Source organism: Schistosoma haematobium, chromosome ZW (genome assembly GCF_000699445.3).
Source record: "Schistosoma haematobium chromosome ZW, whole genome shotgun sequence".
NCBI lineage: Eukaryota > Metazoa > Platyhelminthes > Trematoda > Strigeidida > Schistosomatidae > Schistosoma > Schistosoma haematobium.
The window spans coordinates 50900838-50927901 of NC_067195.1; the positions used below are offsets into that span (position 1 = coordinate 50900838).

The 27064-nt window shown below is 35.3% G+C and overlaps 1 protein-coding gene across 1 annotated transcript; it reads right to left on the reverse strand.

Annotated features, from left to right (window-relative positions):
* Positions 1 to 827: 827 nt before the first annotated feature.
* PAPST2 (Adenosine 3'-phospho 5'-phosphosulfate transporter 2) lies at positions 828 to 17241 on the reverse strand. The gene is made up of 9 exons (XM_051218780.1): positions 16971 to 17241; positions 15877 to 15998; positions 15671 to 15825; positions 15527 to 15634; positions 13943 to 14040; positions 13042 to 13134; positions 11084 to 11195; positions 7003 to 7072; positions 828 to 1661 (listed from the first exon to the last, which is right to left on the reverse strand). The coding sequence occupies exons 1-9, from the start codon at positions 17124 to 17126 to the stop codon at positions 1514 to 1516; spliced, it is 1062 nt and encodes a 353-aa protein (XP_051071763.1). The 5' UTR covers positions 17127 to 17241; the 3' UTR covers positions 828 to 1513.
* Positions 17242 to 27064: the final 9823 nt, after the last annotated feature.

Here is a 27064-nt window from a genome sequence, read left to right on the forward strand (position 1 = left end):
GAAGTTAGACATTAACACCGTCGGATGTCGGCCAGCTCAGTGGTCTAATGGTTAAGCGCTCGCGCGCGAGACTGGCAGGTCCTGGGTTCGAATCTCGCGGGGGGCGGGATCGCGGATGCGCACTGCTGAGGAGTCCCATAATAGGGCGAAACGGCCGTCCAGTGCTCCCAGTTTTTCCATGGTGGTCTCGGTTCAATTGACTCATGATTCCAACTATTGAAATTCTAAATGAACAAAATAATTTTAGTTCATAATAAGAATCACTTTTAAATTATACAGAATTTTGTACAAAATGTACATTAAATGGGATAAATTTAAAATCATTAAACAGATGTATGAAATTGTTAACTATGCTTTGTTAGAGACCTAAATTATTCAAGTAATGAATACAACGTTTTTATTTAAGCATGAACAGCTTTATAAATGGCACCTGTATTTTGTAATTATATAAACATAAGGATTTATGAGAAAGAGAATACCGCAAAAATAATAAGGTATATGGAATGAAAATCTTACAAAAAGCTTAATATTTGATTCAGATCAGATTCGAAATACACTCCATTTATTTTATGCAAAGTATCAAATGGTCGAGACTCTTGTGATATACAAATACATAAGAAAAATCATGATTAACTGTTATGTAGTAATTAGATTGTGAACCCATAACATCGTTTCATTTACTTTGTAATAAAAAAATTTATAGAGTTATTTATAATCTAATAACAGACTCAAACATACTAATCTTCTCTTGAATAAATAAGAACTTACAACGTTGAATAACTCACACATCATATACAAGTACAAGAAAATTTAATTTACATCACTATTTTTGCGACAAGTTTTTTTGATTTCAATAGTGGATATACTCACTGGCTAATGTAATATATAAAAACACTCAAAGTTTTGCATTTAGATATGTTTGTTTCTTTAGAGAAACAAACTTTTAAATTATCAATAATAATTTTGTATACATTATAATGTCTACAATACCATAGTGGTTAGATTCTTTTCCAATAGTAAAGTAATAATACAAAACATATAAGATGAATACAGCAACAAAAAAATGAAGTCAGTTAACATATACTATGGATTACCCGTCAAAAAGAAATAAAACACTTATAGACTCAATTAATCACTTTTCTACAGAAATAAACATATAAAAAGGAAGAATATGATGTGAGAAGAAACAACAAATCAACATAAAATCAATAAATAGTGTATAACAAAGATTTATAGTTGGATTTACAAATAAATAAGAAATAGGAAATTTCACAGTCACAGCCATGCCGTTCAATGATCAAAACATTGTTGTTTTAAATAAGCATTTATATCATTTGCATATACATATATGTTGAACAGAGGAACCGTTTAACTATACAAAAATAAAGATGTGTGTACACTATTTCTAAACTGTGCAAAATTTAAAAATATGGATTTACAATTGAGAAGTGAAAAAGAAGTGTTTATTTCAAAATAAAAGGGTATTCGTTAATTTCTTTTTCTTTGTTTTCATTTATGCTGTTGAGATAGACGTTGCATCAGATTTTACTAAATGATAAGATTTCAATTTTTTTAGAATGGTAGCATTCCATGATGAACGATTTTTATTATACAAATTTAAATAAAGTCCAAATACAATCAAAAGACCAGACCATATGTATCTAATTGGTATAAATATTAAAAAGAATAGTAAAAATATTATTATTTGGGAAAAATATCCAAAGAACTGTTTAAATACAAAGGGATTTGTGGAGACCATAGAATTCTCATAGTTTTTGAATCATGAACTGATCTTAGCTAGACCACCATTAAAAACTTGGAAGCAGTCGACAGGCCTATAGTCCAAGTGCGGAAATCCTCAGCAATAAGTATACATGACCCCTCGCCCCGGAATCGAACTTCGCACATGAACCCTCAACCGCTATACTACCAAGCTGGCATCCAGTGGTGTACATATCTAACTTAACTCAATTTAAAATACTGAACAACCTACATCCGTTGTCTGTGGTAAATAACTATCTTCCTCTCGAAATGGTTTAACCTCACTAGTTACTAGGATCTCCAGGAGTTTCGTCTTGAAGCTAGCAATAGCTGAAGGTTGGGCAGTATCTTTAAATAATGGAATTTAGGTCAAAATAACTATTTAATCCTTCCAAGTCTTCAGAAGTGGTCTAGCTAAGATCAGTTCGTGATTTAAACGACGGAAATTTCATTAATAATTATGTTTGGATAAACATATCAACCTATTCGAAAAAAATGAAATTTAAAATAATATAAATCATTAATTAGTGATTTTATATGTGAAACAGAAACTTCATAAATAAAAAATTGAACTTTCAAACACCAGGGTTGCGAATTTCTGTATGAACAGTAAGAACATATCAACAACTCGCACACAAACATAAAGAGTGGCCGGTGTATGAGAGTGGTATAAGAGCTGTCATACTCGTGTAATCGGTTAGCGATCACTGTCAATAAGTAGAACATAAAACGCCCACATTTAAAATGTAGACTAATGCCGTAAGACTGATATGAAGGTTTTTATACATCCATTATTTCTAAAACGCCATTGGAAATAGTCCACACATTTGTGTATTTGAATAATTAGATATGTATCGGTTGTGACCAATTTACGTACAATGAAAAGCGAAGTGGTTCAAGCCTAAGTGGTCTACTCTTAAAGCTATTGTGATGTTAATATAGTCACAAAAAGTTCCCTATAAAACATTTTGATGGAGCTAGTTTTGTTTTATACTTGTGAAATATATAACTTCTAACCACAGATGCTCGAAGAATCTCTACATTCAATCGAAGTTATTTACAAAGGATTGTTTTTCCATGACAACATTGTAAATTATTCCGAGATCCAGCACAACATAATGATACATATTTATCAAAAAGTATGTTTGTTTTCTATTCAGTTCAAATGATTTTTCAGAAATAAGAAACAGAGATGATTTTGAATAAAACAAGCAACAATTATAAGACCCATTGTTTACTAATTCAAACAACGTAACTGAATAGGTCTTTTTTTAGAAAAAAAAACAAAACACTTTTCTGTAAAACAATTCTCTTAATTAGTAGTTCCAAAACGTAGTAAAAACATTAAATAAGGAGTAAATATAATTAACTTGACAGGAAATACTTTATTAAATCGATCACAATCGGTCAAGACACACAAGTTGGTAATTAAATAAACAAATTAATTTTAGTAATCGAAAATACTGTGCTGACAAATATCAACTAGCACGAAACCCATGTCTAGATCTTCCTGTTGATTGACTGAGAAGTTGCTGATGCAGTGTATATAACATCTTTATAGATGACCAATGGGGAGAAATCGAAACCGGTCAATAAATAGATTGTACCTGATATAACTCAAGTCTATCAGTGATATAAATCTGAAAATCAATTTTGCCGAAACTCGCACTAAGATTACAAACCCTCTCTCATGATCTGTACGGAAATATTATATGAACAAGTATAAAATTACATTCTCTAATAATAAAACCTAGTGTACGTGTCATATAGAAAGAAGCTTCACAACTCAAATGTAACAAACAAACTAAAGTTGATCTTCAAATATGACTGATATGCAGGACATCAACTAGACTGTCATAGCCTGGTGAGAAGTTGTTCTAATTTATTAGCTAATTATCAATCTAGTAACTGTAAATAAACTCTACGTGATGGTCAAACATACATCGATAAACTGTATACTAGTGACCTAATAAGATAGTTCATATTGTTTTTGCACCCAGTTTTTATTTATGTCAGTGTAGTTAATGTCGTACATATATTGCTTTCAATGACTTGATCAGACACGTGTAGTTGTGGTTGTGATAATTCACCGATTTCGAACACCACATAACTCATAAGTTTCTCCAAAGATTATCTAAACACGATATTGTAATTATTACAACACTTCCAGTGATTGATAAATAGCGGATTCGATTACAGTGATATCTATTAAGCGGTTTGCCGTATGTACCACAAGAGTTCAAAAGAACTGGCTAAAGCTAATTTACTATAATCAAACCAAACACGTTATAAATGCAATTCGAGTATATAGGAAGGTACTTAATCAATAGGTGAATACGTTTTATCATTTATGAAAAATCATTAGCCTGTTATGAAATCAAACCAAAACAAGAATTTAGTGTAATTATGAGAAAAACCAATGTTATGATAGATGAGTACCTAATAGACTGAACACAAAATGCAAAACTGGTGAACTCCAATCGCTTAGTCGTAATTAATGTAGAATGTGACACAAATTTACACTAGCCTAAGTCGTCATACTATATTATTAAAACAAAATAAAACTATCAAGTTTATTGGTAAAGGAGTGAGATAGTTAAAGCAGCAATGATAGTGAGAAAAACTAAATATTGAAAGGATGTTTCATTAAAACGGAATCAGACATTTTGTATTAAGGAATACTGAAAGTATAGATTTTAAAGAAGATAATGGATGAGTGTGTTTGTACCGATGTGATTAACTGAGAGGTATCAAATCCAATGCGTTCAACTGGTGGTCAGAATTTCCCAGCGGACCCCAAACAGGTAGTCTGAATTGACCAACATGGCTCAGACCAGCAAAAAGACTCCAATTAATTCTTTGAAATATCAGGTCAATTTCCTGGATTTTAATTCAATAATCCATATGTGACAAAACACACACAAACATATTTACTGTCTTTTTTTTAAATGAAAAACTAAGTTGGAATAAAAGAGATAATAATAGCTAATTAGATAATTTTTGACTAGATTTAAGCCAAGTTTCTATTGTACTGAACGAGAACACATGTGGGGAAAACAAAATGTGCTTCAATACAACACTACTGAATACTTTGGTGAAATCTGAGAACCATACAGTAATACTTCACTTGAAAAATATGCATCACATGTCTAAGACTTTGTTATTCCTTCATTTCCATATCAAACACTCTCTGTTCTTGTCCTTTTCTCTTTAATTTTCTCAACTTTCTACCGTCAGGCATTCCATTTCCGACTGGTGATACACACTACTTATATCTGTCGACATCAGTCGCACACACCACACTACCATCAACTTTTTAGTGATATGCCCAAAAACAAATCAGACCCAAACTTTGATTTAACGCATGAAAAGAAAATTAATAGACAAAAATTTATACATAATCCATCTTTTTCAAGTAAGACATGCATCAATCAAATGCTTTTACTGCGAAGTCTAGGTCAATATACCAAAAACAATTAATAAATGAATTAGTTTCATTTAGTTAATAATATCAAAAGTTTACAAGTAAAATACATTTAACCTGATTAAAATGAGTCGATGATTCTGTGTTTATTTTGTTCAATAGTACAAATATTTTGTGAATAACATATAGATATAGTCAGTAGTATAGTGATTTAGTATATACAATAACTAAACTATTGCATAACTAATTAAAACAAAAGATTAGAACAAGATCATGTAAATAGATTGTTTGCAATATGTAGATGATACTAAATAAATTGACACAAATACAAATGTATTTTTAAAAAAAGAATTTTTTCTTTTGTGAGATGATTGGTTAAGAAATGCTATTCATTTCCAAAAGATGAGATCTACACCATTGGTGGATTAATTTTCTAATGGATATATAATCATGTGCATTTATTGTTTGATCGATTTCTGGTTGATCGAGTGTATCAACATTTCCTCCTAAAAAGTAGATGTGACTTCTCAGATTCAGTAGAAGGCGTTGAGATGGTGGCACATCACTTTTTTTCGATACATATGTTAAATTATTAGTTTGTGCATAATATTTGGTGTTTCATTCCCAACAAATATTTCTCTTGATAGTTTGATTCATGAACTGATGTTTATGTTGTTGCTTTAAGGTCATTGTCATTGTTATTTATTGTGGATACGCAAACCAGGCTGTATTGCCTACATCACTTTCCTCGTGATATTCTCCCATGCTGTATGTTTTTATTTTGAATGTACCACTTGTATTAACGGCTCGAGGTCACATCATGTTACCACTCATTTCTCAAAAACCACGCTCCGAAATACGTAACGGTTCTTTAGGTGTTAGAACCATGTGCTAAATCGGGCAACAAGCTTCACTGTCTAAGATTCTAAACTCGCATGCCTCTGGAATACATGTTGTTGGAAAGTCACATTTCAGACCCACCTATGCTCATTCATTTGATGCCAGCTAGTCCAATATCAAGATCCTGTGAGACTCATTATTGAGACCTAACAACAACTTCCTGTAGGCTTACTGGCATAGATATAGATCCAACCTCAAAGCCGAAACAAGGAATCCCGAGTTCGATTCCACTGGACAGTTGCTTCAATACATTCTGGCGGAAAGATCAGTAGCATATCTGAAGGGAAGGACAGGATGCTATTCATTCTTTGCCTCCAAATGCCCTGTTACGGCTGAGAGTGGGGAGAGTCAAATATCCCTCTCTAAATGCTCTCACATGGCCACGCGTATATATTCTCTTCTAGGGAAGTCCTACCTACTGCCTTCTCGTGGCGGGGGTGTTGTTTACGAAAATGGGAGGACGAAAAGCGAATGTCTGACGCTTTAACCGGGTTGGTGGACACGTAGAGTCCACCTAGGGGAGTTGGAAAACCCTGATTTGAAACCAATGGTGTACATGGGCTCCAGTATCCTGAAGGGAAAAATGGCGTATGAACCTATTGTTGGTCACCGGCTACCATGGGACTGCATCTCCTTACGATGCTCCACTGCCTTGTGGATCAGACCTGAGTCAAAGGCTCGGGGTGTCGCTCCCCAAGAAAAGCACCTGAGTTGGTTTGGGCACCCGGGCAGTATCACAGCCCTCACACAAATCTATGATAACGGCTGCTGGCCTTACTATTATTGTGCCGCGCGTATGTATTTGGTGCCCCTTTGTACCAATGTTTATGTGTTCAAATAGAAAAATAAAATAAATTTTAAATAGATTGGTTGGAATAGTGTATTCGTAATATAAAGCACATAATTAATAAACTTACCCTTGGGAAAAAGGTTTTTCAAACATAATAAATGATACGGCGATTGAAACAGCTTTCCTAAATGTTGTAACTTAAAAAAATAATAAAACAGGAATTCGTTGAGTTAACAAAAATGGCTAAATATGAAATACCTAAATAATGTATTAACTCTTTCAACATACAGAGGAAATGCATATAAAAGGTAGAGGTAAATTAGTAAACACTTTCAAGAATTTAAAGAGAATTTTTCACCGCAAACCAACACCAGCTGAAGAACCAGTAAAAAAACAAAGAGCACTGAACTACTATTTTACTTTTGTTCAAGTAACGGTTTATCTTTGTTTATTTACAACCACCACGTATGAGATCGGAATCAGAACAGTCAGAGCTTATTAGATGTATCTAACATTTTAGGGATAACACAAATGTTATAAACGTCAATTCCCTAATGAACGATCATGAAGTGATGGTTAGTCAGAACAATATTAAGCAATTCGAACATCAATCGAATAGTTTGTTTCAGGCCTGTATTACAAAACTATTTATTTTCAATGAAATTTTCATTTAATACTAACTTTGCAAAAAATTGATACCTTATCATTATCATGAAGGTGAAGACTACTAATCATAATTTATGCTATATTATTGTTCCACAAAGAAAATACTGGTTTTCGAAAGCTGTTTTCTATAGATCGTCCATCAGTCCAAATCTTTAATTATGTTGTAACTGCCAATTTCTTATTGAACTCATGCTCTTGTTTACAAGACTGGTGACTTATAGTATTTGAACCGATAAAAATGCTATGACGTACGATAATCCATTTGGCGTGAAGCATACTCTTCACACTATACAAATCTTTGCGACAAATGTTCTGTCTAAACATTTTATGAATCACGTCTTTTAAATAATGTACCATGTTGTCTGAGGAAGTGGCTTACACTGAGTCACGAAACTCCAGAAAGTTTTTTTTCTTCTCATTGGGATATTACAAATATATTAATTTATTTATAACAATCTACCCAATGCTCAGTTTATTCGAAATTATCACGTCAAACCTTGATAATGACACCCACAAATGTACCATAATATTTTTACACATTACATTCCTTTTGTATTACCTAATCTTGGTTGTAAATTTATTTGTATTTTAATTACTTCAGGAATATTTGTTTATTTATTTATTCAAATAACAGTTATGTCCATTTATACAAGTACGTGACTCAGTAATATCATTCAAATCCCACTGAGATATTTTTTAACTGGTACTGATTAGACATAACAGAAAGTATACTTGGATAGTGAAATTACGAAACGAAAAGTTGATCAATGTAAAAGACGTTGATATTTTTTTATGTAAAAAAACAGTGTTGATGTGGTCAGATAATCTTATGAAAGCCTTCATCTTCGTAAAAACGATGGATTCTGTGATTGGAACTATCAATATTCAATGATTTGGGTCTAAATCCCTTTGTGTCTACTTTATTTATTTATTTTAACACATAGATATTAGTACAAGGAGGCACCAAATACATATGCGCCACACAAGTCACTTGATTTGTGAGAGTGCTGTGATATTACCCGGGTGCCCAAACCAAATCAGGTGCTTTTCTTGGGGAGCGACACCCCGAGCCTTTGACTCAGGTCTGATCCACAAGGCAGTGGAGCATCGTAAGGAGATGCAGTCCCATGGTAGCCGGTGACCAACAATAGGTTCATACGCCATTTTTCCCTTCAGGATACTGGAGCCCATGTACACCATTGGTTTCAAATCAGGGTTTTCCAACTCCCCTAGGTGGACTCTACGTGTCCACCAACCCGGTTAAAGCGTCAGACATTCGCTTTTCGTCCTCCCATTTTCGTAAACAACACCCCCGCCACGAGAAGGCAGTAGGTAGGACTTCCCTAGAAGAGAATATATACGCGTGGCCATGTGAGAGCATTTAGAGAGGGATATTTGACTCTCCCCACTCTCAGCCGTACCAGGGCATTTGGGTGCTGTGTCCACTTTAGTTATGGTTAAGGAAATTATTTGCTCTTACATCAAAAATTTAGTTTGAAACTAAGTTTATGAACATGTACTTGACTAGTGAGTAACATCCGTAAAATATTCTTTTTGTAAAGAGCACAGCTAACACATGTTTGCTTACAAACAGTCAGTCAGAATCAGTGTAGAACCTAGCGTACATGTACACCAGTTCAATTTGTTATACAATATCAACACAGTGACATAATAATACTATTACAGATTCCAGAGCAATTGAAGTACTAACAGTATCAGTGACAGTGCAAGGCTTTAGAGATAGAAAATATAATTCGAGAAAGGAATGAATTCTCGAGACAAAAAGTACAAAATAACTTTAAAACTCAAGATCTAAGAAAAGACAAAGCATGAATGAATCAATGCCAGTATGACTGGTTCCGAGCAATTTCACTCAATCTCTTCAATCAATGGCTAAAACAATCGCGTGGACCTCAACCACTTAATTGGAGTATATCAATATGGCTCAGACCGACAATCAATGACTTCATGGACTAATGTCACGTATCGGTTTTGTCACTCCCAGTTTTCTTCCAACAATGTCAAACATCGGCAGAGGTTGGATATACGTAATGCCTATCTCTATTCACTCAGTCTATGGAGATTCACTGACCCATCAACTGGTTTACCATCCTCACCTAGTATACTGTGTCTTTCCTCAACATGGCTTACTTAGTAGTGTTACCAAGCACAGGTAGTGATTCGAAGGCATCTATAACTAAACAGCAGTCACCTACGGATATTCTTTATTTTTAAGGACAACGTTTCACACCTATAAAGAAGAACGGGACAAACTACAGTGTAGTATGTTCGTTCTTTAGTTGACAGATGAGCATATCATCTACGTTAGAGCTGAAGCAAGTATGTGAAAGCTAACAGAGCTTTTTAAATCATGCAAAAAATCAGACAGATATCAACCCAGAAAACCTGATGATACTTTCAAGATAAGGGAAGTGATGGACAACTTAATAAATATCTACTTATTATTCCGAAAATTAATTAAAGTACACACCAATAAAGTTATGTACAAAGTGAAACTTGATACAATGTAATAGCATAAATGCCACTGGTTGAAGTCGATGAGTCTTCACAGACTATAATTGACAACTATAAGTAAAACAGCTCAAAAATGACCTCAGTTGAGCAATTAATTTCACTCCCTAATCTCCTTTAAATTTTGATTGAGGAACCATTTCACACCCTAATTCTTCTATGTTACTAATTTCTTTAGAACTATAGTTCTTATATTTTAACTCTCAAGTAGAATAATACCTCAACAAATATATTGTAATATTACAAAATTTTTATATTTCAAGAGAATAATCAATTTATTTTTGAAGACAAATTGAAGGGAACAAAGTATGTAATAGTGTCCTGGTACGGCCGAGAGTGGGGAGAGTCAAATATCCCTCTCAAAATGCTCTCGAATGACCACGAGTATACAACCACTGTCAGGGAAGTCTTACTCACTACCTTCTCGCAGCGAGGGTGTTGTTCACCCAAGTGAGAGGATGGAAACCGAATGTCCGGTGTTCTTACCGGGTCGATGAATACGGAGATTCCACCTAGAGAATATTAAAAATCCTGATTCCAAACCAATAATGTACATGGGCTTCAGGATCCTAAGGAAACAAATGACATATGAACTTATTGTTAGTCACCGGCAACCATGAGACTGAATCTCCTGACGTTGCTCCACTGCCCTGAAGACCAGACCTTTAGATCGGAAGCCGCGAGTGTATCCCCCTAAGAAAACTACCCGCTTCAGTCTGGACACCTGGGCAGAATCCCAGCCTTCACACTAAATCAAGTGACTTGGGTGACGCATATGTATTTGGTGCCACCTTTGTACTATTGTTTATGTGTTCAAATAAATAAATAAATAATTCGAAGAATTATATATCTGAAATTATTGGGGGGAAAATGACAAAATTTCAAAATAGGTACTACTGAATAATAAATAAATAAAACCGTTTTTTTCTCTAAAAAAAACAAAATAATAATAACCGTAAACACACATATGCAACTAATATAATCAGTGGAACTATTAAATTTTCTTTTACCTGTAACAGCAGTTAATGGTCCATGTGAATGAACTAAACACAGTACAAATTGTACACCGAAATAACCGGACAATGAAAACATAAAACCATAACCATAAGTTTGTAAAGCATGCTAATTAAACAAAACAAAAAAAGATCGCATTGAAAAAAGAATAAGTAATATTTCATGGAGGATTTAACATATAATAATAATAATAATAATAACCTGTTATACAATTCAATGTTAAAAATACATTAGTTTTAATTCCAATGTTATATGGATATAAAATTATGATCAAAGATGTATAGTGGCTAGCAGTGGAATCCAGGAAGCGCATTTCGTCCTACTTGGGACTCATCGGCTGGATGTACCTGTATCTCAGTTGATGTTCACTCTGGGACTCGAGCCCAGTACCGTTCTCTTCAAATGCCATCGCGTTATCCACTTAGCTACTGAGTCCTAATAGCCACTTGCTTGTGCAATGGGGTGAAAGTTTTAAATTCATTTGGTGTTTAGTTGTATCGTCCTATTGTTATTTAGGACTGCAATTGATCAGTCTCTTGTTAGCATCTTTGCTTATAAAGCTTGTGACTTAAGGCAATATTGAGGCAGTCCGCACAAGGTGCACATATGCCAACAAAAGACTGGTCAATTGCAATCCTAAATAACAATTGGAAGATACAATTAAACTACACCAAGTGAATATAAAATTATGATGTTTTAAAGAAGGAATGAAGTGAAAAGTAAAGAAAAACAATTCATTATCAATGACATTAATACGGACAGTGTATATTTTATCATTAATAATCAATGTAAATTAAACCAAGAAATTAAAATCAACCAACAGATTTTAAACTGTTATTCAAAAGATGTGTTCACTAAAATTAAACAGGAATACAAAGTTTGATATTTCACTTTTAATGTGAATTGTAGTGGGTTTACCACTACCAATTAAACCGTTCAATGTTTAAAACAACAAATCATTCATCAATTCTTCAAATTATAGTTATAATCATAATCATAAGCCTTCATTCGTTTTCTATTAGTCCACCTGAAGATTTAATTGATCATGTTGTCTAGTAAAATAATTAATGCTTCACTAAGAAACCACCTAGTTTCAGGGAAATAATATTAGTGGAAGATTGATTAATTTTAAATTTGTTTTTGATTAATGATAAGTAACAGCACGATTGGACAATCGATGAGAATAAAAAACCACTAAATAATTTATTTGTCTTAGTTTGGAGCCCCCATTTCAGTAAACATTCATGACGTTACACACAAGATTGGGTCCAATGACCTTCAGATTTTATAGCAATCATGATAGTTTTCTTCATATACCAAGTGCAGTTTGACGTACCTAAATTTGGGTTACACTTTATTTGTGTGAGGGTTAGGAATACTACTTGATCAACTAAACTCAAGCAGGTGAGAGGGGGGTCCAAACATGTGAAATACTAGTTGAAAGTCAACTGCTTTAACTACTAAACTATCACAGTATGATACCGTTAAAATACTGAGTACAAGTTTAACGGTGCGCATTTTCAATACCAGCCAACTTGCGATAAGAGCAGATAATCACCAAACAGTATCAGTGGAACGTGCCTACGTCAATCGGCAACGAGTGTACATCGCTCAAAGGTATCATATCAAATTGGCATGGTGAGATGAAACTATCAAGAATAATATCGAAGTAGTAGTAGTGTGATAGTAAAAATAATTATAACCCTCACAATTGACCTGATTGAAATTGACCAGTCATGAATTTCCAGCCAGACCAATGATGAAGTTGTAGGTGTAGGACCGGATTAATACTTATTACCATTTAGCTTTTCATAGTTCTATGTTGAATGAAAACTGATAATAAATATTGTGATAAACTAAGTACTTCACTTGTATAAACAAATATTTTAAAAATTAATAAAACGAAGGTTAATTAATTAGTAAAAGCACTATGAAATAACTAAATAATACCTACATCATTAAAAAAATAGAAGGATGGTAATAAATTGCCGGATATTGTTAGAACGGAAGCCAACAAACAAAAGCCCAATGAATACGAATAAAACAGCTGAAATATTAGTTCATTTCAGAAAAATTAAAAAGAAAAGCATAAAATCGAGAAACGTTAAAATAAAGGGGAAAACGTTTATAATGAAATGTTATTTAAATGATTCAACTAATATTGATTCAACTTCGATTTACAAAAATATACAGTCAACTGGAACTCTTAAAGATATCGATATAAATAAAATAAACAATTATGGGCTTTGTGACCTAGTGATTCCCGTACAATACTCTGATAATTTCAAGGATATGATCATTCTACTTATTCCCTGAACACTCTTTAAGGCAGAAAAAGTATTACAATGGAACAATTCAATAACTCTTAAGGAATAGCAAGAATTAACCTTGAAAATTACGTATTAGTTGATCAGATAATGAATGATCTACAGAACTAATATGTTCCGATCACTTATGACATTTGATCATATAAGATTTTTTCACAATTTGTATATAAATATGTGATTCCATTAAATGAAAAACATTTTTTTCTGTTTCATAGTTTTGCATTCGATATTAGTTCATTCAGGAATTTCAGAAAATATTCCCTTCTTGAAAGCAACCATCAGTTGAACATACGGGTATTATTGTATCTATCTAGCGGTTGGCCCTCTATTCATTTATACCAACCAAGCAAAATTCGTCACGGTTCGTCATCTATCCTAACTCACAAAAGTTAGAATAGAAGATTGGTGGACATCATTTCACTTTTAATTTCAATAGTTGTCTAGCTAAAGTCAGTTCGTTATGGAAAATACGTAAATAGTAATTAATTTATGTGAACATTTTAAACATTATCGAGAGAGTTAACTTACAATCTCTGAATTTGATCTAACATACTTTTTCATGATAATTTCTTGAAAATTACCCAAAGCTCCATCACAGCATAATGCGAGCGAAACTAGAAAAACTCCTACAATAGGAAAAATAATTTAGCCAATGATTGTAAAAAACATTGTTGAAATTTATGAAAAATTTCATTTCTCTGGTAAACTTTCAATAAACGATAAAATCTTATACGTAGCATACAATAAATAGTTCATAAAAATAGACCCGACCGTTGCTGCTACTATGACGTGATGTTCGGGCTTGCCTATCATAATGAACCAGTAGAGCTATACTGGCTGGAGCAATCGTTCCTCAAGGTTCTATCATGCCAGATAGGTCGGCTGAAGAGCTGTAAGACTAGAAGAAGCAAGCCCAAGATCCGAGGGCGAAGTAGTACTACTGACCGTACAGTACTGACTGACTGTACAGAGATGCGACGACAGTAAGGTGTTTCCTTCAGACAAGCAGCATAACAGCGATGCTTCCTTCCCACAAGTAGGGGTGGGATTAGAAGAGATCGACCCTAAAAATGCACACCTCGCCTTATACCACGGACTTCCATCTCCGGCGGTAAGGTCTCAACAAGTACAGAGCTAACACGAAAATTACTCACAAAAACGTCGCGTGTGACCAACCTCAAGCAGTTGTCCCTTGTGCACTGCGGTCACGCTCTCTGGTCACTAAGAACAACTCTAACCTAATTCCCTTTTCAGGTGCCTCAATAAGAACCCTTCCTTGGTGTGGGCAACCTGGAAATGATAACCGCCCTAATACCTCTAAAAGCACTTAAGACCACTGTATTGATAATCAACCTCCCTCTTCAATTCCTATTATTCATACATCAACTTTCAAGTCTAAACTTCCTTTTTAGCGTCCTCCTCAAGTGTCACCATAGCCAACGATTTTAGTGCGCAAAACACTGTCCCAGGTTTACTGAAACCTCGCTTCAAAATACACATTGAAGCCTTCAACATACGCAACCTGTGTCAAATCGGTCAGCAGACTTTCTTGGCTAAAACCCTAGAATCTCGTACCATTGATGTATGCTGTGTCTCCAAAACACACATACAGGATCCTAGTGTGGTCATTCACTTGACCTCACATCGACAAAAAGGAAAGCCGATGAGATACACCCTCCGTGTATCTGGCGACCCGAAAATATTTAAGTCGGGTAGTTTTATTTAACGAGTGATATAAACCACATTAATATAATCAGTTTAACGGCAAATATTTGATTCCACTTTCAATTTGATAAACAAACACGTATCAATCACTCTGGATGTTCGATGTTACTTCAGTATTTGAAAACCATCTTAAATCTCTCGTTGACTGGAACAATTATCGACCTACAAATGCTCATATGATTGTAAAGATAAACAAAATTTCAACCTAATTTCGATGGTTTACTACCAAGAGTGAACATAAAACAAACTAAAAACAGTCTGAATAGCAAAAAACATTCAACTTATTTCACCTTTCAAGCATGCTTAATATATTACTAAATGTCAGTGTAGCTATCAAAGCTAACACTAATCTAAATAATAATGGAAATACATAAGAAACAAGCTTACCAAACAAAGTAAACTTAGGCTGTATAGATACATCAACCAATGTAAAACAAATTAAACCTAACGTCATCAAAAGCACCGCCAATACTTCATAAATGGAATATCTTCTTCCTAGGTGATAATTACATAAGATATACTTCAAAGTACCTTGTATAAGAACTCCACCTAACAGCACTGGGATCATTTTACAACACTTAAATATCACTTGAGTTGGATAGTTAAGAAAGCCGACTGAAGCATTAGAAAGAGCAATTGAACCCAATGTTAATACAGCTACAATAGCATAGAGATGAATCCATGGGCTAATAAAAAAAAATGTTTAAACATATGAAATCTTAAAATTAGAACTTTACTTGAATAGTAGATAACCATGAGCACGTAGTTCCAGAAATGATAAAACTGAGTAGATTCCAAATTGATATAGTGTAAGGAATGGACTATAGGATCGTAAATCATTGGCAGAGAATATTGCTTCCTACAATGAAAATATAACCTGAAATATAATAGTTTTTTGAAATCGGTAAACATTAAGAATTAAGTTATGTAGATGGAGTTGAATGACATCGCAAAATTGAACATTTTGGGTAAGCAGCACTACTGAAAAATATTTTGCCAATATTACCTATCTGCCGTAACCAAAGTAGATGGAATAGAGTCACATATTTTACCTTAGTTGAAATATAATCAGCACAATTGCAATTAATTGGCTTTTTTGATTAATGTATTTAAGGTGTTTTATGTCAACAAACTTTGCAGACCACAGAACGAATCATAGGCCAACTGGACGTAATCTATTCGAAATGTGACAATTCCAAATTAACTTTGAAGACATGATGAAGTGATACTGAGAAGTTTTGCAATTTATTATAAAGAACCTACTAGTTTTTTCTAGACAGATAACTGTAATCAAAAACTAAATTAAGCCGGCGGTGTGAAACTCACTAAAAACCATTAATATGAGATCTACAATTTCAATTAGTCGATAAAGAAAAAAATGGGGTTATCGTAATCTCAGTAACCCCAACGAGACTTAAGTCTCATATCTACTGTAGTACTCTAGACTCAAAGACACCGAGTAATATTTTTCTGCCATGTGCTAATCACCTTTGAATTACCTAGAAACAGGTGTTCCAAGTTCGTTAGCGGAGAATTAATAGTATTTCGAAAACCTTGGTTAAACACGCTCTTGGATAGACAAGTACTTCTTGCCAATTTGAAAGCAGTTTTCAGAGAGATGCCTAGTCGTAGATGAAAATGCAACACAACGCCCTGAAACTTATGAAACTGTGATTCTATTTTCTATCTGTATATGTTTACATACGCACACATGTGTGTATAAGTGCCTACTTATCGACCAACAACAACTGAATGTTTTCAATATGAATAAACTTCTGATCTAAAACTAACCTAAACCAAACAAATAGCAATGAATGAGTAATGCAATGACCTGTAAAGCTCCGAAACATATATACAAAGTAAAAATCCCAGCAATTGAGACACCCAGTTTCCAATTGGGTGATAGACTTGACATGTTGAACCCGCATATGTATATTTCATTATTTTTTGGCATTGTGTTACTTTTTATGGAGGCCTGTTCCATCATTTCAATATTATTGGCTTTTGAAAGTGCACAGCGTCGAAATAAGAAAGTTGCGAGGAAAAGTGACGTCACAGCGTTGTTGCTCAGACTGAGTAATATTTGTAAAAGCGTCAAGGTCACAATTCTGTTTCTAGTCTTCAGACCTCAATAGCAGTTAGAGAGGAAGTAGTGCAGATATACTATCGACTCATAGTGCTTTGAAGGCCACTTCGACAAGCGTTCAAATACTTTGACGGGATGTTTCAAATTTGAAATACTACTTACGTAATACCACACTTATAGTACTGTACCCAAGCTTCTGGTTCATGTCTTATTAAGAGTACTGACTCACTGGAACACATTCAGCCTGTGGTAACAAAATCAGTGAAGTCTTTCCAAGCACCCTTACGATGTGAGCCTGAAACGCTCAAGCTTTTTAGCCCTGTCGTATCGTAGAACGCATTCCGTATCTTTAATTACGATTTGGGTATTCATGTCTTATCTTTTGCTCTTCCCGGAATTAATAATCTTAAAGACCATAGCAAGAAAGTTCAAAACGAGATTTTATAAACTCAGAGTGGGGTGACGTTTCTCATATCGAGTGATCAATGACTGGAACTCCTGCAGATTCAGTGGGTTTATCAACAGTTATTTCCATTTACAGCAATCCACAATGACTCTCTATAATTTACGTGTTCTCCTTCAATTAGAATACTACCCAGTTATATTCTGTTGCATGCGTTTCCTAGACCGGAAGAAAATTAGGAAAGTACAGCACCATTTTACAAGACCTCATTCCAGACCTACCGTATAAGGATAGATATGCAGCATGGAAGCTAGATCCCTTATGGTTACGACGAATTAAATCCAACCTTACTTCACTTTATAAAATCCTATTTAATAAAACCGCAGTAAATTTTGATACGTTAACATTCGCCTAAGATAGTAATTATAACCTTCGTAATCATTATTTTTATCAAATATATCGAAAAAATCAAGTAAATTAAGCCAAATTTCCTTGTAACACGCTGTGGTACTTCACCGGTGAACGTCCGGTCAAGTCAAACGCTTATTCAATTTAGATCTCCTCCAAGCTGCTTTTTGTTCCGATTCGAAGTTTTCCACATGCTTTATGGAGCTTATCAAAAACAAGCTTCATTTAACGATGGGCCATCTAACATCTGGCTTTGTGAATAAATATCCGATTGGCGCCGAGTGGCCATTGTACAAACCGCAAATGTTCAGCCCCCGTATAGCTCCTGTAATTTCACATTTTACATGTCAGTCTCAACACTATACTTCATCCGTTTTCTCTTGTTATTTGCTTCGTATTCCCTTTTTTAACTATTAAATTACCATGTTTCTTGAGTTCTCTTTTGATATCTACAACTAATAATGGTGTTGCACACGTTGAGCCTTAGAAATACCTTGGACCGTGACCCAACAGAACTTAATGCAACTAGAGACTACGCAGGTGAAAAATCAGAGATACTCGGAAACTGTCTATGAGAATCACTATAAACCATAACACTGGTTTACTCGGAGTAGAACAGATTATTTTCTCATATAATTACGAAAAGTAAATCCTTTCAGAAACATCTTGGTGTACACAGTGTATTTTTTGCCATATGATGACAAATTCAAAGCGTATATGATCATATACAAACATTTATTTATCTATTTCGACTATATGACAAAACCGCAATCTTGAACCTTCAAAATTTATATAATCACTTTTTATGGATGATTATGCTTCAAATTTTATGTATTATTGCCATAATTAACATTTTCTGGAACTACCTGTTCGGTTAGTGAAGATATAACTCATCAAACTCATGAGTGCTTCCCAAATATGACGGATCATGAGTAGCTCAGTATATCTTAAATTAGTGTGAGTTACTTCTAGTTGATATTCAACTGCTTTAAAGGTATTTTTTGTTGTCATTACTAGCGTTCAAACATTGTGTTTTTCTATTTACCTATCGGCTCAAAAATTTTGCTATTCTAAACTCTTCTTTAAGATTATTTGATGTATTATATGTCCTTATCATTTCCAAACCACATATCATTTGACCGGTATTTTATAAGACATATAACATATATACCTAATGCCACTACAACTTCATAGCAGTGTGATAAACTAGATGTCCAACCTTTACCACAAAAGCTTTAGCTGTCAGATTTTCTTGTAATATGGAACTAATAGTGACAGTGTATTCCAACAAGGTGTGCAATATTGACCTTAGATTAAGGCAATGTTCATACATACCACATACGTGAGAGAGCTTAATATCACAAAAGCAGGGAGGGTGGTATTACTGACTGTCGGGGAGGTAATTTCTGTTCGCCCATGTCTGTTGTAAGATCCAAACTACGGTTTGGAGTGAAGGACAGCTGTCTGGATGAGTTAGATACGCGCCCTCGCCCGTTTGAAACCAAAACAAAGTAATTGGGTAAGATAGCGCTTCTATAATTTATCATAAATTTAAGTGTACATTATTACCTAAACAAATATAACCACTCAGCTATCCAACCAATAATTGTTCAACTGATCAAATCTAAACTACAATAAATAAGAAAGTTGATAAAGGATGCAAGAAAATTACCAATCACCACAAATAAATGTTATTCTATCCTGTCTGGATAGATCACGTACAGATTCGTTCAAAAGGTAATAATTGGTCGCTCTATAACACAGGGTGTTTTCAATTCTGGAAGAGTGCTTCAATTCACAACCAAAATGCACAATTCCAGTCAACACAGGTCAAGCAATCAAAAGCAGGAACAAACCAAAATGGCTGTCGCCCAGACTTAGTATAACGTAAGACAACATAAGTGCAGTTCGGGAAGAAACATGGGGAATTAGTGAAGGTGTAGTAAAAACGAAAACTGTAATAAAATACAAATATTAACAATTCAAATGTAGCCAAAAAGCTAACAATGTACAACTAAGAGGATCAATAGGAACAAAGTGCAAGTATAAAAATGGAGGGATTTTCACAAACACACAAAGCATTCAAAATGGATCTTACATCTGTAGAGCAGAAAATTCCGTTAAATTACGGCTCCTTATTGCCATGTAGATTGTCACGAAACAATGATACGGATGCTAATTCCTTATGCCAAATACCTCCTTAACTTGTTTATTACCTTGAAAATGTATCCCCTGTTCCCATAACCAACATACTCCGTAACATATCAACCTAGTTGAATAACTTATTAAATTAAAGCCCGTAGCATTCGTAAAATTTGATCCTGTCTGTAGACTGTCATGCCCCATGTAACATATTATCATGTGAGAATATATATTTTGTTATTACTATTATTAAGTGGTACCACTCTCATCATACGATATTTTTCGGAGGTTCCACCATCACTGGAAAAAAAACTATAAAGAATAACACAGGTCCACCAACCTACTAACCTTATTACTGAAGACTGTATACTCTGGTTTTGACAATGCTTTTGTCTGTAACAGCGCTATAAGACAAAGATACCAAACACATTCAAATCAGAAATCGGCAATGAAGGAGTTCGAGGATACTTCTGAAGAAACTATCGATATGTTGAGGTGCGTTTGACCTGAGCTGATAGGTAATTTCTCGGGACAGGCAGCATGGCGTACCCACTCGTGGTCTAGTGTGAATGTGTGACCGATTGCCTTCTGCTAGGGTTTGTCTAGTGAAACTAATGCAGTCAGCATCAATGTTGAAGACTAACGGAATAGCGTAGTATGATAGCTCATTCACCGGTCTTTAGTGATGGTTGAAGGGCAACCGAAGTCTACCACTCATCATTTGGTGAAGGTGTAGACCAGCGTACCAGCAGTGTCGTCCTTGATAGGTGTGAAATTATAGTCTACTTCGATATTAGTACTGCTCTAATAATAGACAATCCTAAAATCGCAGATTTGTCGTGACTTTATTGCCTAATCTATAAGATCTTACGTGCAAGTCATATCATTGTTTACACCAACTCATAACGTCTTAACAATCACCAATATATGATGGAGAACAAATCCAGGCTAGCGATACGAGAATATATTTAATATGAATAAAAGATTATGTTGCAACACTTAAGAGTGACCACACCTGCAATGCGGAGCCATGCGGTCCGTCGTTGGGTGGCTCGAAAACACCCAGATGAGAAAACTTGTGCAGAGTATCAAAGACATTTGGTCTGTAATGTTTCGGCATGATTGAACGATCCCTACCAGCAGGTGTGTCACAAACCAAAGTCTCCTTGCTTGCTTCCAATTGGTTGTTCCGTAGTTTCAGAGCTGTTGAAGACAACTCGTGCAAAATGTCAGTCTCTACTTTTTAAAGCCGAGTGAGTGATGATAGAAGTTTTATGATTGACGTTTGAAGCCGTAGGATTTCGGTTATACGCCGTAACCATGCGTAGAGAATGGTAACGGACTGAATTGTTTTTCGTTTTAGATCGCCTATAATTTGCTGTTGGACACCAACTAATTCTGTTTTCTTGAGGGACCATGTACTGAAAGTAGGTGCTCGGTAGCTGTACAATGGCAGAATAATTATTGAACTTTTGATGAGCTTGAATTTATTTTTGACCAACCCTAGCTATTCAGTCGCTAGACGAGGCGGTTTCGAAAATACAGATGGTCCTGAAGTCGTGATGTGTTATGTAATGTTTATGGGTACATATAGGAGTTTCGGTCATGGTTTGTTTGCTGATGATAATTAATGCTATGTGGTGGATCTAGCTACAAACTCGAACTCATCGTCATACAGCCCAACTTCGTGGTCCCAAAGAGATTTCCCATTTGGATAGCCGTCCTGATACTCCACTTTTGTGCGAAGAAGCGGCAAATTAGTTGGGTTTAAAGGTAAACAAGACTTGATAGACATAGCGACTGTAACTGGTACTACTTTTCACAAATGTTTGGAAGTAACTTTCGAGATATTTTTGGGTGGTAGTTGATCTATGCAGATTAGTAGAGCTTATATAGTCATGAGGTTACCGATCGATGACGCGAAGGCACTAAAAAAACAACAGTTAGGACGGTAGAAACATTTAAAAGATATTAATTTACAGAGGTTGCGAAACGTTTGAGTGGGAGTTTTGGTTAGATATGGTATTCCAGTGGTACTTGGGTTTCGAAACGTCGTTTGGGTGATAAGAAACATCCCTTTCTTGTGCACACGCAGCTCGGTTGGATAATAATGGGTTCCGATGGAACAAATAGATCAGTGAATCAAGTTGAACGGCAGAATTGCTCTCCAACATACTGTTACTGGATCGTGAAAGAGTGGGGAATCATGAGTACGAAGACTTGAATGAGCTTCTTAAAAAACATTTCATCGAAGACGAGAGGTCTTCAGAAATGGAGAATGATTTTTGCGGTTTGGTAGATGGCAATACTGCTACTGAGATGAAGTCAGACTTTAAATTATCTGCCAACAGTGAGTTTGGACCATCAGCTACATTTACTACAAAATCCAGTTTGGATGGAATAAAGATTTATTCAAAAGGACACATTGACTTAGAAGTAATTATCTCATTTAGATACAATCATCATACAGATTATATTGAAAAGCAAGGCCCACCTTATCTATAAGTTGTTACAGCGTTCTAACTTCACGAAAAATGGCATTTGAGAAGTTCGATTAGTAGTGGAAGGGTTATCTTTATGCCGATGTTTCAAGTGATGAATCATGTGGAAAAGTGATTGATGCTTCATCTGTAATTACATGATATTTAATGTTTATATTGTGCATATGTGATATTACCGTTAGGCAACTGTTTACACAACCTAAATTATAGCCAAAGATTATAAATCGAAGGGCTCTGTGTTTCCTAAGTGACCCGAAGCTATTTCGTTTATTCATTCGGAAATGTGCGAGAAGCCACGGAGTTTAGATGGCGGTTGAAGGTAGTCGACAAAGAACCCTGGACCCGAGTTTCGTGCTACTTGGCACTCGTCAGCAACGTATACCTGTAATCTTGAGGGAATTGGTTCTCCCTGACGGATTCGGCCCCGTGTAACCCATCTTCACACTCAGAGACGTTACCACTGAGCTATCCAGGCCGCGACCAACCTCCTGTAGGACTGAGATATAATCAACATTGATTGATCACTGGGTGGTGACCAATGTCATCTGTTTCAAGTCCTGATTAGTACAGATCGGATGCTATCTACCATGATGATGATTCTGGCTGCGTACTAATCTGGGATAGTGTTAAAGACAATTGTGCATCACTTATTAGTTTACCCAGGATTTCGCATGATTGCATGAACGATATGTTGGTGAATAGTAAAGGCTTTGACCTATTCCTATGATTACCCATGGTATGATCAGACATGTTGAGAGGTATGAGGTTATTACCAACTATATGAAAGTTAGTTCGATGTGTGAAGTGGCTAGCATATCTGGGTTTAAAATTAGCATCACATTCTGTTAAAGGATAAACCGATGACTGATAAAATGGAGTTCAGTGAACTTAGCGCATTTGAATATTTCGGTTTCAAATACTCTACGAAGCTTAGCGTGTCAGTAGTTTATGGAGGAGGATTCATCAGTTAGGTATTCGGGATATACAGAATTATTTGTTTATGCGTACTTAGTGCTAGTGTTCGTTATGGACTATGAAATCCCAATTTATCTTGCTTACTATAATGGCGGCCCGCTTGAACATTTGAGCCGCCTGTTCCTGCCATCTAGGTATTTCAACAAGTTGACTAATTTTGTTTGTCTTAATACATCATAGCTGTTTTTTGCATAGTCTATTCAGGTGCGTTTCTGAAAAGTGTATAAACTTTCGTGTGCAAAAAATATTAATAACCGTTGCACAAGTTACAAAAGGCCTAATCAGAAATACCGTTGTCGCTGGTAATATGCAGCGGAAGGAATGTACATTATTTGGATGTCGATTGAATGAGTTGCCAACTTCTAGCTAGCGATCACTCAATATTTATTGTCAGGATCGACCAAGGAGTTAGAAACGGAAACTCGTTGAAATACTTTGTGCTGAGGATCGGTTTTCGCAAAGGACTGGCGCAAAACCTCCAATCACACCATTAAAGTCCCATGATACTTATTAATGAAGCGACTGAAAGGAAATTTGGTCAAAACCGTCAGCGTTAGATAAAGAAAATTGAATGAAAGTAACGCTTGTTTGTGGGAATAACAAACGGCCGATTAACCGACTTATTTCGCCTTAACATCCGCCGCTTATATTAACCACACTACATGATTGCCAATTCATAACAATGCATTATTGTAATGTCAAGTAACCGTTATGAATAAGTGCTTGCGGTTTTAATTAAATATTACTTATTGGAAAATAGGTAGTGCTAAATGCTTTTGGTAGCTCATAATACGTCTACATTTACTGATTCTGAGATGCTAGCAACATCAGTAATTCTAAATCGCCTGATTATATTACAAATCATGGTTCAGAAGTATTGTCTCACAACTTACAAATGCTGGGTTATTGTTGAACCTAAAATTTTCTATCTAAATAATACCTCTCTGCGCCATTACTGTTTTGGTACTAATTTTGTCATCACAAAGGCGGTGAGACAGTAGAAAAACATTGTTAACCCGTTTCGATTAATCGAATGTGCACAAAATAATTCAGTAAGCAATAAATTTAGAACTTATGTGATATGATTTGGGATTAAGCTAGAAATTTATATATCACTAGCTGAATAATCGGTTTCGCTCATCTAAACTTTCTGGTTATATGTGAAGAATCCTCGCTGTTATTTGTTAATTCTGTAACTGCTTTATCCTGTTGACGTTTTAATACAACCTATGGCGATTCATTACCTGGGCACGCCTGTTTGAGCCGATTGATAGTTATTGCGTTTGTGTTACACGTCCCTGAATAATGAAATATTTGGGTTTCCTTATGATATCGTTTAACAGACAAACGAATAAAGGGCTAAGTAATGTATGTGCAACGTATTCTACTAGAGCTTAAAAGTTTCGATGAGCTGTTGAATAGCTCAGATTCGGACTGGGCTCCTCTTTCAGTAATTATTGTAATAGACGTAATAAAATGGTCCCCCAGTTCTGAATGAAAGCTTTGGCTACTGTTTTAGATATTGTGTCGGTTATTGGCATGGCCATTAGAAACCTCGCAAATCTATGCACGTAAAGAAATTATTCAAACCATTGGAACGAAGTGAAAGATCTATAAACTTATATGAACGTGGGAAGAACGTGCATTTGGTTATGATGTAACTGTGATAGGCGGACTTGTAAGACGGTTAGCTTTCGATTGTTAACACAGCAAGCACTCTAATCCACTCGTGTACATCTTTTCGTAAATTTGGACATTTATACCTGGCATTAATAAATTTAGTAGTAGCTTTTGCGCCGGTGTGAGACAAAATATAAAAATTAATAATTATCGATTTTCATGTGCTATTGAGGACGAAAAATGAAGGCATTGGCTCGATCGTCTCATAGTATATCAAACTACCTACGTTAGATGATGGCAGCTGTTTCATTTTGAGGCCAGCGTCTTACCCTGAAATTAGATTTTGCGATTCCTTGTTCTCCATGTGTTAGTCGTCTGCAGCTATGAAATTTATGGTCGATTGTTGTGTAGTTTTCATCCTTAGCCGTGATGATGAATCTGGTTCCTGGTTTTCATGACGTTTGACATAACTTATATGACTGGCGAACTTCAATATGAAGCCAAGGTGTCGTGTCTCTCAAGGAGAATATTCGTTGGCCTTAGCTTTTAATGCAACGATTAGTGGTTTATGCTCCATGTAAACCATAAATCCCCTGTCTTGCAACATATGTCGGAAATACCTAATGTTTGAGTAGATCGGAGGGAGAGCTCATCTGAAGGTGGAGTTGTGACAATTTGAATTAGGTGGCTTAGAATTGACCGTAAATATCTTGTTAATGTTAAGACATAATAGTTCAAGCATTTATTCACTTCCTCATTTTGCGAAAAGATCAAATTTTTTATTATTTCTTAGTAAATGCCGGAAGATTTGTGATTTTAAATCAGCACCTCGCGCTCCAACTGTTCTATTCCATGATCTGAATGAAAACCTATGGCGATCACGAGTCTCGTTTTTTCCACACAGAAACAAGAAGTATCTACCTATATGAGGGTGTATCTCGTCTCTGCTGGTGCTGAGCATTTTGGAAAGAACTCATTCATTTGCCTGGTGCTTTTATTCGGTTGACCGAGGTCACCGCCTACTGCTTTGTCTGAAGCATCTACCATCAACTGGGAGGAAAAATGGAATTCGGGTACGACAACGTAGTTTCTGGAGCTAGTTCACTCCTTAGGCGTTTAGTTGTGTCAACAACTTCGGGCGTGAAGTCTACATTAGTAATTACACAGGGAGGTACTGGGACTGGTTCTGAATCATTCAGTGGTTTTTCGTTAGTTAGTGAGAAACAAAAGTGTTCACTAAATAGCTCTGTAACAAGTATAGGATCTTCGTATACTTGTTTGTCCTTAATAGAGTTGTTCTCTCTCGACTTAGAACGTTTAAGTTTATTTTGAAGGAGTATAGTCAGTGCAGATGAGTTATTATTAAGTTTGACTGCACGTGTTTCCTGTGCGATTGCTTTTTATGTACGTATCGCCCCTGTTCGAAAAAATATTTCCGTCATCGTTACTCAAGAGGAATAGTCATCAAACCTGTGGAATCGAGTACAATGTCTTTGAAGAAGTCTTCATGTACCGACCTGTATATACAGATCTTTAGAGAACGTAGGTGTACAGTATTGTAAAGGTCAGATTTTGTTGATGATACTTCTGATGTTAAGATAAAATATATTGGTTAGTGTGTCGGTATTGTTTGCAGTAAAGAAAGTCCCCAAATCAGTACTTCTTAGGTAATTGTGGAAGTCATTCCAATCAACATTGCGATAGTTTCTACGAAGTGTTACGGTTTCACGTCTACCGGTTGTGGATTTTATATTAAGGCTACATATGACAATATTATGATCACTACCTGG

Bases quoted from the DNA above. Each gene is read 5' to 3' on its own strand.
- PAPST2 (XM_051218780.1), bottom strand. From the start codon at position 17,126: ATGATGGAACAGGCCTCCATAAAAAGTAACACAATGCCAAAAAATAAT. The intron at 11,196-13,041 runs GTAGGTATTATT...TTGTTTAATTAG, and splicing joins CCTTCTATTTTTTTAATGAT to CATGCTTTACAAACTTATGG. The intron at 7,073-11,083 runs GTAAAAGAAAAT...TATTTTTTTAAG, and splicing joins ACCATTAACTGCTGTTACAG to TTACAACATTTAGGAAAGCT.